The sequence below is a fragment of the Leiobunum rupestre genome, chromosome 11 (genome assembly GCF_980474605.1).
Source record: "Leiobunum rupestre chromosome 11, qqLeiRupe1.1.hap1, whole genome shotgun sequence".
Lineage (NCBI taxonomy): Eukaryota > Metazoa > Arthropoda > Arachnida > Opiliones > Sclerosomatidae > Leiobunum > Leiobunum rupestre.
The window spans coordinates 28,060,694-28,072,580 of NC_143394.1; the positions used below are offsets into that span (position 1 = coordinate 28,060,694).

At 35.0% G+C, this 11,887-nt stretch overlaps 1 protein-coding gene across 1 annotated transcript in view; it reads right to left on the bottom strand.

The window, feature by feature from the left end:
• Window positions 1–11,645, bottom strand: part of LOC149922136 (uncharacterized) — a 39,409-nt gene extending 27,764 nt beyond the window's left edge. Inside the window, exon 1 of the mRNA XM_090164132.1 lies at window positions 10,600–11,645. Coding sequence (XP_090020258.1) covers window positions 10,600–10,625 — 26 coding nt within the window. The 5' untranslated portion in view covers window positions 10,626–11,645. The remainder of the gene's footprint in view (window positions 1–10,599) is intronic.
• Window positions 11,646–11,887: the final 242 nt, after the last annotated feature.

An 11,887-nucleotide genomic window follows, 5' to 3' on the forward strand; every position in this document is an offset into this window, starting at 1 on the left:
ATAATTAAAATTTTATACCGGGCGGGATAGAAATGGGTTAATATTTTTAACAAATAACTCTAAATTGCGGAGATATATCTTTAAGGGTTATCTCGAGAAATTAATACCACTAGGGACAATTCTACCGAGGAGAGGTATATTTTGGCTTGCCAACTTGTTTAATATAAGTGTTCTTCCATTCGATAAATATTACAATTTTTTAAGTGTTTTCTAACTTACAAATTTACTATGCATTAAGAAGTTAAAGAGACTGCCAGTGTTGATATATATTTTCATAATCTATAATTAACGCTAGTTTTATTTAGTTATTAAACTTTTAAACTAAAAGCTAATAAAGTATTTTTAGCTGTATGAGGAATTTGGTAAACGGAAATAAAATCCAAAACGAAAATTGCGCAACATTCTTTAGGTAATTTACCACCAAAAAAACCGAAAGATTTTCGGTGACCTTCAACTTAGACTTAAATGTCTTTGTGAAGAATATTCAAATAATGTTCGTGGTTTACCTGACTTCTTAAATGCGATTTCGTATAACAGTAGATTTCGACAATAAATTTAATTTTTTAAATAAAGACAATTTGGCTTTTATTTACATGGATTTTTTATCCGTGAGATATTTTGGTTTTGGATTTTTCAGTTTAGATTTTTTATCAATAGATTTTTTAGTTTTGGATATTTTGTCCTACATTCGAGGAATTTAGGGCTCCAGAAAACGTCAGTTTCAAAATGGTAGAAATCATAACTAACTTTATATTTTTGGAAATATTTTTTACAGATTTACAAATCATTAGGAAGATTAAGAGACGACCAGTGTGGAAATGGATAAATTTCAATAATCTATAATTAGATATAGCGAAGCTATTTCGAGTTAGTGACACTAATAAAGCTTCTTAGATAATCTTTTTTTAGTTGTGAATACATAATAACATAAGTCAAGGCTAATTTCGTTATAACTAGCTAATTGAGTTTGAATTGTCCCAACTATTTCTCATTTTACGACATGCAGCTTTTGGGTGGGCGAGCATCCAACTATTTTCACTGGGTCTTGCATTAACGTTACGTCCCTACAAAATGGTTGGACATCAAAAAGACATAAAAAGATTTTAAATAAATGTCTTGTATATGAACCTTATTTATTAAAATTATTTTCGAAGTAAACACCGAATATTAAGGATTTAAAAAATGTGATAAAACAGTGGAAATCTACAAGGTTATTCCAAGGCAGAGTTATTCAACTTTAGGAGGTTGAATTGCAGTAGCTTTCTAATGGCGCTTACATGTCAGATTTACTTTCCCTAAATTCCTAATCTGTTATCGTTATTACCATCTAGGTAACCTATTTATAACTTTGTAAATTACTGTTATTGCCATCTAGGTAAACTATTTATAACTTTGTAAATTACTGTTATTGCCTGATTGCCATCTATATAAACTATTTATAACTTTATAGATTACATTGACAGGGCTACCCCCGATATCTAGAAAATAATTAAGGGTAAAAAGGACTTTTCATTATAGAAATATGGTAAAATAGTGACAAATTTTTTGAAAATAGGAAATAAATGGGGACCAATGTTCAACAAAATAAATTATTTATTTGAATTATACTATCCCAAACCTCTAATTAATTTTTGAATATATGTTCCCAAAAAATTATTTAGTTTTTAATTACACGCAAAAATAAGATTTCTAGCAAGTTCTAACAATTAAACATTGATTAATATCATTTCTACTTTCACAAATTTTAAGTTCCCTTCCATGGTATAAAAAAAATATTAAACTGCTGGCGTTTTTTCCAGAATTTATTCATAGTAGGGTACTTTAGAGACCAAGTCTCGATTCAAGGGTGATTATTTAGGGACCTTGAAAAAAAAATAGGGACTTTTAATTATTCTACGGATCTGGTGGTGAAGATATAAAAGTAAATTATTCGATCAGACCATTGTTTTCTTTTTTTTTACGAGCCTCTATTTAATGTAATATAGAGGGCGCTGTTGACAAATCCACCTGGTTAGGCTTAGGATACATATGTACGCCTTGGGAGGTTGGGAAATTAAAATCGAGCTGTTTGACCCGCTGGGGGACTCAATGTAAACTGAAACAATTTGAAACAGGAATTTTATATAAAAAAAGGGTTTAACAGTTTTATTGCGTTAGGAACTTAGGTGGTTCGAGTTTTAGAATCTTGAATATTTTAAATGGATTCTAATATACCATCACTAGTTTAATCTCTATAGCACCCGAATAATATACAGATATATTTTAAAAAATTGAATTGAAAACGGAGGTAAGATTAATTTTGAGCTTAGGGATAACCAGAAGCATGCTTCAGAGTTTGGAGAGACCCGTTTCCGAAGCGCCGTGAGCGAGAAGGGGGGGGGGGTTGAAGTAAAGAGGGAAAGCATCCCGACGTAGAGTGGAAGGGGAAGGAGAGTTTGACCTTTTGACATTTAAACTCTCGTAATTCAACTCCTCCTTTCGACGTCCCCGGTGATTTGTTAGCTTAAATTTTACGTTCTTTATAGCTACATAAATGAAATTTCGGCTCCTGCAAAATTTAGCGACACGTTCTCTAATAAAATGGGTTTTACTTAATGACTTCTCATGGGATGTTCATTTATTCAAATTTACATCGAGTGATCATTAAAACGGGGAAGAAAATTTTCCCCTGAAAGCGTTTTAAAGGTATGTTCCCATTTAACCCAATTTTACCTTCTCCCAAAGTTATCAGTTCTCCCAAAAACATGGTGTCCCATTTGTCCCAATTCCATTTCTCCGAACCGGAGTTCATTTAACCCAAAAATATGTATTCCCATTTTTCCCAACGATAAAGTTTCCCAAAAAAATTGATTCCCCATTTCTCCCAACGATCAATATTCCCAAAAATATGGATTCCCCTTTCTCCCAATCATTATTTGGAATCGGTAAACAAAGTAAGTTTACCGTTTTGTGAATATGTGAATTGACTTGGCGTTAGGTTAGGTTAGGTTAGGTTAGGTTAGATTAGGTTAGGATCCAAGACCCCAGAAGAATTCCTCGAAGCGATAAAATAGGGATTCGATGTAAAATTAAATGGGCAAAATTTGATGTACTTGCATATTAAAATAAAACTTAGATTCATGTTTATACCAAGTGAAATTTTGGGACAAATGGGATTTGGGATAACTATTTTGGGACAAATGGGATTTGGGATAACTATTTTCGGACAAATGGGATTGGGACAAATGGGATTGGGAGAAATGGGATTGGGAGAAATGGGAATTGGGAGAAATGGGATTGGGAGAAATTGGAATTGGGAGAACTATTTTGGGCGAAATGGGGGTAAACCGTTTTAAATGCCAAATTTTTAATTAACGATACCACAATACTTCATTTTTATAAAAGCCTGAAATTGACCATAATTATTATTATTATTATCTATTTCCGATATGTAAATAGGTGGAAACATACTGCAAAAAATCTTTTTTCTACTTTTAATATGGTGAAATACAATTCCAATATGTAAATATAGGTATAAAAATACGACAAAAACAACTTACCTATATTATAAATACGGTAAAAGACAATTCTTATACACAAATATAGTCAGAAAGATACTGTAAAAACAAAAAATTGAAAATAAAATAAAATAAAATAAGTCAAGCAATTACATTTAAAAAAATACCCCTCTAGCCCCCCCCCCTACCATCCCCTCTACCCTCTCGCTCTCTCTCTCTCTCTCTCTTGCAACCCGTGGCTCTTTCTCTTGCGCCCCCCCCCCCCTCCTTTGAAACTTACTAACGGACGGACGGTCGGACAAAACTTTCCCATAGAACTCGCTGCTAAGAGAGCTACTCTCGCTACGCTCGTTCCGCTCAATAAATATAACTCGTTTTAATATTGTTTTTGATACTTTTTCATCACATTAAATTTATATATATATCCTACCTTATAAGGTTTTGCATTATTTCTGTCCCCAAAATTGCGCTTCTTAAATAGCGTAACGTATTAAAGTCGAATAAAGAGTTTTTATAGTATCTTTCTGACTATATTTGCGTATAAGCCGTATTTTCCGAATTTAATTACCTATTGGAAATTTAATTTATCGTATTACAGTTGAATAAAGAGTTTTATAGTATCTTTCTGACTATATGTGTGTATAAGAATTGTAATTTCAGCGTATTTAAAACATAGATACTTGGTTTTTGTCGTATTTTTATACTTATATATTTACATATTGGATTTTATTAAATTTAATTTTCTTATTTACAACACTATCTATAATATATAAGTTTATCCCTAAATTTATAAGCTTATTACAATTGGCATATCATTTTCGACTCATCTTACAAAAAAAGTTAAGAATTTTTTAAGAAATCATATTTGTAACAGGAAAATCGTGGATGTTAAATTACTTGAAATCCCGTAAGCCCAATTTTACACATTGTCAGCAAGTGTCAGTTTCAGGGAGTGAAATTCTTTTTCAATTGAAAAAAGGGTTTGCTCTGGTGTGAACCAATTTTTCTTTAACACCTTGAGCAGATGAATAGGTAAAAAAGGACCAAAATGGACCAAAAGTACCCTAAACTGGACCTTTTAGCTTTATTGTAATGTTAAACTGCCATAGAGATTCCCCTAAAAATAAAAAAACTGCGGTCCAATTTTGGGTGCTCCTTCAAGTACTACTTAAGCACTTAATGATATAAAAATGAAGTTTAAAAATATTTCCATTCTACGTTGCTTTAACAGCCACTTTAATAATTAGACACTTAATGATACTTAAATGGAGTTCAAAAATATTTACATTCTACAGTAACGTATGACGATATTAGTAACCTTAGAAGCTACTCCTTCGATATTTAAATAATTAAAATTTTTCTACGTATATTTGCGTATCGAAAATCAATTTTAACGTATTGAACGTAGAGTAAGGGGCTTTTGTAGTATTTACTACCTATATTTGCATTTCAGAAATCTATTTTAAAATATTGAACGCCAAGAAAAGATATTTTTGTAGTATTTTTACTCTACGGATGTTGTAAGCTTAAATTCATAATGGTTAATGTGTAGTATTTTTCTGCCTTTTTACATTTTGTAGTATTTCTTTATCTTTATTTGTGTATCGGAAATTTATTTTAACGTATCGAACGTAGAGTAGTTTTTTTTAGTATTTTCTGTCTATATTTGCGTATCGGAGTTGTGTTTTGCCGTATTAAAAGTAGAAAAAGGAATTTTTATAGTATTATTCTACCTATTAACATATTGGAAATGTATTTTATCAAATTTAAAAATGGATTTTAGTAGTATTTTTCTATCTATATTTTCATATTGAAAATGTATTTTAACGTATTAAAAGCGGAATGAAGATGCATAAGAATTCATCTTTCTGACAAGAGTCTTACCAATCATACATACACCATCTAATATGGAATTTATGTTTAACGATTGGGTGAATTCGTGTTTATAAAAGGTTCTTTCAAACGTAAATCAGTACATTAATTAAGTATTTTTAAATATTTGAATATCGGAATTGCATTTTGTTGTATTAAAAGTAGAGTTTAGATGTTTTAATAGTATCTTTCTACCTATATTTACGTATCGGAAAAGTATTTTAACGTATTGAACGCCAAGTTAAGGTGTTTTTGTAGTATTTTTCCACCTATATTTGCGTATTGAAATCCATTTTAACGTATTGAACGTAGAGTAAGAGGTTTTTTAGTATTTTACTACCTATATTTGCATTTTGGAAATCTATTTAAACGTATTGAACGTCAAGTATGTATATTTGTATATCGGAATGTAATTTAACGTATTCGTATACCCATTTGAAATGAGCAGCGTTACGTATATATAAATTTACCAGGTCCTCAAAATGCTTGTGATGTTGGCTAAAGCGCTACTTTGGTATATAGACACTTAATGGATTTTATAATTAATTTGATTATCTTTAACAAAACACTTGTGACGTAGTTTACTGTAAACTATCAAATATTCCATTACGTCTCTTTTTAAAACATTAAAATCCATTTTATCATTTAAATTCAAGTTAACCGCGCTCCGGGTAATCCGCGCACGCGTGAGGGTATCGCGCGCACCATCTCCCACCCACGTTATCAAGAACATATCACTCTTTACACCTTACACTATTTCAATACATTCTCAACTTATTCCGTACGCTATTTAAAACATGAGATAAAGAGAAACAAGCCGAACCTGAATGTATATGCTTTACTTAGGTTCAAGTACCATATAAGTGTCTCGTGATGTCGCTCAACACTCGAGATAAGCGGGGATGAAGATAACGTAAAACAAGCTGGTCCTGAACACAATATGTTGACATGAGGAAAAACGAATCGTCGCGAGAAATATCATAAATACGTTGACTTTTCAGCGATTTTACCCCCATTTCACCCCTAAAATCCCGGATCCCGATCTCGATCCCGATCCCGTTCCCGGGATCTGAGCGTCGACCTTACTTTCCTTCTACTGGCTTTATTTCCGCCATCTTGAATTTAATTACCTATTGGAAATTTAATTTATCGTATTACAGTTGAATAAAGAGTTTTATAGTATCTTTCTGACTATATGTGTGTATAAGAATTGTAATTTCAGCGTATTTAAAACATAGATACTTGGTTTTTGTCGTATTTTTATACTTATATATTTACATATTGGGTTTTATTAAATTTAATTTTCTTATTTACAACACTATCTATAATATATAAGTTTATCCCTAAATTTATAAGCTTATTACAATTGGCATATCATTTTCGACTCATCTTACAAAAAAAGTTAAGAATTTTTTAAGAAATCATATTTGTAACAGGAAAATCGTGGATGTTAAATTACTTGAAATCCCGTAAGCCCAATTTTACACATTGTCAGCAAGTGTCAGTTTCAGGGAGTGAAATTCTTTTTCAATTGAAAAAAGGGTTTGCTCTGGTGTGAACCAATTTTTCTTTAACACCTTGAGCAGATGAATAGGTAAAAAAGGACCAAAATGGACCAAAAGTACCCTAAACTGGACCTTTTAGCTTTATTGTAATGTTAAACTGCCATAGAGATTCCCCTAAAAATAAAAAAACTGCGGTCCAATTTTGGGTGCTCCTTCAAGTACTACTTAAGCACTTAATGATATAAAAATGAAGTTTAAAAATATTTCCATTCTACGTTGCTTTAACAGCCACTTTAATAATTAGACACTTAATGATACTTAAATGGAGTTCAAAAATATTTACATTCTACAGTAACGTATGACGATATTAGTAACCTTAGAAGCTACTCCTTCGATATTTAAATAATTAAAATTTTTCTACGTATATTTGCGTATCGAAAATCAAATTTAACGTATTGAACGTAGAGTAAGGGGCTTTTGTAGTATTTACTACCTATATTTGCATTTCAGAAATCTATTTTAAAATATTGAACGCCAAGAAAAGATATTTTTGTAGTATTTTTACTCTACGGATGTTGTAAGCTTAAATTCATAATGGTTAATGTGTAGTATTTTTCTGCCTTTTTACATTTTGTAGTATTTCTTTATCTTTATTTGTGTATCGGAAATTTATTTTAACGTATCGAACGTAGAGTAGTTTTTTTTAGTATTTTCTGTCTATATTTGCGTATCGGAGTTGTGTTTTGCCGTATTAAAAGTAGAAAAAGGAATTTTTATAGTATTATTCTACCTATTAACATATTGGAAATGTATTTTATCAAATTTAAAAATGGATTTTAGTAGTATTTTTCTATCTATATTTTCATATTGAAAATGTATTTTAACGTATTAAAAGCGGAATGAAGATGCATAAGAATTCATCTTTCTGACAAGAGTCTTACCAATCATACATACACCATCTAATATGGAATTTATGTTTAACGATTGGATGAATTCGTGTTTATAAAAGGTTCTTTCAAACGTAACTCAGTACATTAATTAAGTATTTTTAAATATTTGAATATCGGAATTGCATTTTGTTGTATTAAAAGTAGAGTTTAGATGTTTTAATAGTATCTTTCTACCTATATTTACGTATCGGAAAAGTATTTTAACGTATTGAACGCCAAGTTAAGGTGTTTTTGTAGTATTTTTCCACCTATATTTGCGTATTGAAATCCATTTTAACGTATTGAACGTAGAGTAAGAGGTTTTTTAGTATTTTACTACCTATATTTGCATTTTGGAAATCTATTTAAACGTATTGAACGTCAAGTATGTATATTTGTATATCGGAATGTAATTTAACGTATTCGTATACCCATTTGAAATGAGCAGCGTTACGTATATATAAATTTACCAGGTCCTCAAAATGCTTGTGATGTTGGCTAAAGCGCTACTTTGGTATATAGACACTTAATGGATTTTATAATTAATTTGATTATCTTTAACAAAACACTTGTGACGTAGTTTACTGTAAACTATCAAATATTCCATTACGTCTCTTTTTAAAACATTAAAATCCATTTTATCATTTAAATTCAAGTTAACCGCGCTCCGGGTAATCCGCGCACGCGTGAGGGTATCGCGCGCACCATCTCCCACCCACGTTATCAAGAACATATCACTCTTTACACCTTACACTATTTCAATACATTCTCAACTTATTCCGTACGCTATTTAAAACATGAGATAAAGAGAAACAAGCCGAACCTGAATGTATATGCTTTACTTAGGTTCAAGTACCATATAAGTGTCTCGTGATGTCGCTCAACACTCGAGATAAGCGGGGATGAAGATAACGTAAAACAAGCTGGTCCTGAACACAATATGTTGACATGAGGAAAAACGAATCGTCGCGAGAAATATCATAAATACGTTGACTTTTCAGCGATTTTACCCCCATTTCACCCCTAAAATCCCGGATCCCGATCTCGATCCCGATCCCGTTCCCGGGATCTGAGCGTCGACCTTACTTTCCTTCTACTGGCTTTATTTCCGCCATCTTGAACCCAAGATGGCGGACTTTAAATTTGACCTCCCAACTGAAACTCAGCGCAAAATGCTCTTTTGCTCAAGATTTACTCTTTAATAGCCGAATTACAGAATTAGGGGTTTATTTGTGAGATATTTTCATAAGCCACGATAAAAATGCCTAACTCAGTCATCCACCATATTGGACCTCACCAAATTCTCTGATTTATAATAAACATTTCGAGATTTACTTGACTCTTTTATCATCAATATAATTATTTGATATTTCCATGTTTTCTAGGTGATTATGAACCAATAAAATTTAAGGACTCATTTCATCTAATAGATGGCACTACTGTAAGAGGATAATCGACGAATATGAGAACGAAACTAAGTAGATAATAGGTGGCACTACAGTTAAAGAATACTCGACAAATAGAAGAACGTAACTGATTAGACAGTGGGGTGGCGGAGTGGTTAGCACTTTCGCCTCGTACCCAGAGGAGCCGGGTTCGATCCCAACTTGTGGCACTGGATGAAAACTCGGAACAACTCCCCTTACCATAAAAACTTGTAGAGGTTAACAGTAATAGTAAGTGTAGGGAGCTGTTTGCTCGCGTGGCATGAAGGGCTTGCCAAGAACCTCCTACGCATCGTAACCCGGCCATCTGAATTAATGGCTTTAAAGGACGCTCGATGACTTGGGCCTAAGGTGCTGCCTTGGGTATTTGCCTAGCTGATTGTTATGATTATGATTATTAGCCCGTTCAAACGAAATGTCAAAAGCATAATAAACGCTTCAATAAAATATCTTTAAGGAAATTGCCAAGAAGTAATGTTTCCGAGAGTCAGGACTTGCAAGTCCCTGTTAACATAGTGCTTGTTAAAATAATGGAAATTTTTCACCTATACGGTACGCAACAAATGTTCCCTTTTAACCAGGTAGCTTTTTCTTAATACGGCTTTGCAATAACACGACGTTCTGTTAACAGGGGAAAAGTTTCCTCGGAAATATGACTTCCAGGCGATTTCCTTGAAGGTTGTTTTATTTAAGCGCCTATTAGTATTGTCTACGCGTTTTTACCTATTTCGCGCTTAAACTCTTTATAAGGAGACTGCACCTACGGACCTAAAAGCTAATGGCATGAATGATGTTCCACTGTGAAATGGAACAACACAGCATCACCGACGAAAATGGCACTAACAGATGGGAAGTGGAAAATATTGTTTACGGTTTACCACATTTAGAATTTCCCCGCGTAAGCGTGACGTCAGTCGTTGTATCTTCCGCTACCTGGCTTTTCCGATGTGGGAAAACAACGTTCGGATATGACCTTGTAAAGTACTATCAACATCGCAAACGCTCAACAATACACGCTTAAAATTTATGACGTTTTTCAAATTGCTGTCGGGATAATAGTGGGTGATCATTACTAGGGAATAAGATTTATCGATGGTCAAATGGACCCTCTTGGAGCATGCTATTGAGTTTACAAAATGTTGTACCGGCTTCGTAAGATATATAATTAGTTTTCACACCATGATAAACCTAAAAAGCAAACGGACATTTAAATATTGAATTTCGGGAAGGTTTTGACGCGTTTTTAAAGTAACAGTCACAGCACCCTTGTAACGCGTAATAAATAAGACTCATAGGGCCGATTAGGCCTAAAAGACGCAAAAAAAGACGGCAAAAATGAACACCAAGTTACCTTTTGATTTTGTCGTTGCTGTTCATGCTTGAAATAGTCTCGCGAGACAGTTGTCGCTCGTTCGCTCACCAATATTCTAGTAGCATCGAAAAACGACTTGGAACTCTCGTTCGACGCGTTGCTGGTGGGAGGTTGGTCGGGTCTTTATTGGGATGGGCGGCGTAACGGCGAAAGTGTCCTCGTCGGAAAGCATGGCGCCCCTTTTACGTAACTAATCTCGGGGTGAACTGGCAGCTGCCCGAATAAAGGTTCACGGGAACATGACGACAATTGGAACCACGAGGGGGGATGAGATGAACGGAAGTTAATAACGAGCTCGACGAGGGTGGGATTCGGATGAGTCACCACCGGTTTTAGTGGCCGATATTGAAAATAACGGGGGTCCCCCGTAATGATTTGACAAAACCAGGGGCGCTCTCTCAGTCGCTAGTCCGGCTAGCGATCGAAGGAGAGCCGGCCGTTGGATTCGGAGAGGCGAGAGAGCTAAGCCTAAAACGCGCGTAAACAACGGCTAGTCCCCGCGTAATTCGATTCATTTTGGGGGAAATTGGGCTCCGCTTAATTCTCCGAGACGGACCCAATCGGCCTGGAGGTAATAGGACGATGTCCCGCTAGAAAGACGAGCGTGGCCAGGACGCGTTTTTGAGACGTACGCCACCGCGGAACGGCGACGATGTTTTGAAAGGAAATAATTTTAAAAGCGAGTCGGTGTCGCGGCGGTGGCTGGCTGGAAGCGCAACGTCTAGCCGGGTCGCCGCAGCCCGGGATTCCGCGTTTTGCCCAGGCCTTCCCCTCTCGCTTTTCTCCGCAAGGCGCCCGTATAATGAGGAGAAGCTAGCTTTCCTCGGAAAGGGGAGGAAGGCCCGAGAAGGAAACTCACGCGGCACCGAGAGAGCGAATCCCCCTCGCGAAAGCCTCCTTTTCCGAGGACGGTCGATGATCGTTCCGGTTTGAGGAGAACGCGTCTAACCTAGCCCGCCTTCCAAAGCGGCGCGCGTTTCCCTAGTAAAAGCTCCTTTATTTCTGCCAAGGCTTATCACGATCGGCGCGCATTGGAGGGAAAGCGAGCCCCCCCCCCAAAGCCTCTATCTCACCGTGGCGCCCGCGTTACGTAAATCGGAGAGCCATTTCGAGGGAAGTATACCCGGGGTACGGAAAGTTGTTCCACTTTCAGCGGATAGTCTGGGCTTCTCGGATGGATAAAGATAATTGAGGAATGCGCTCTCGCCAACAACCGCGCCAAATTCCCGGAAAAATTTGCTTTTTAAAACGAATTATACTTTGAAAA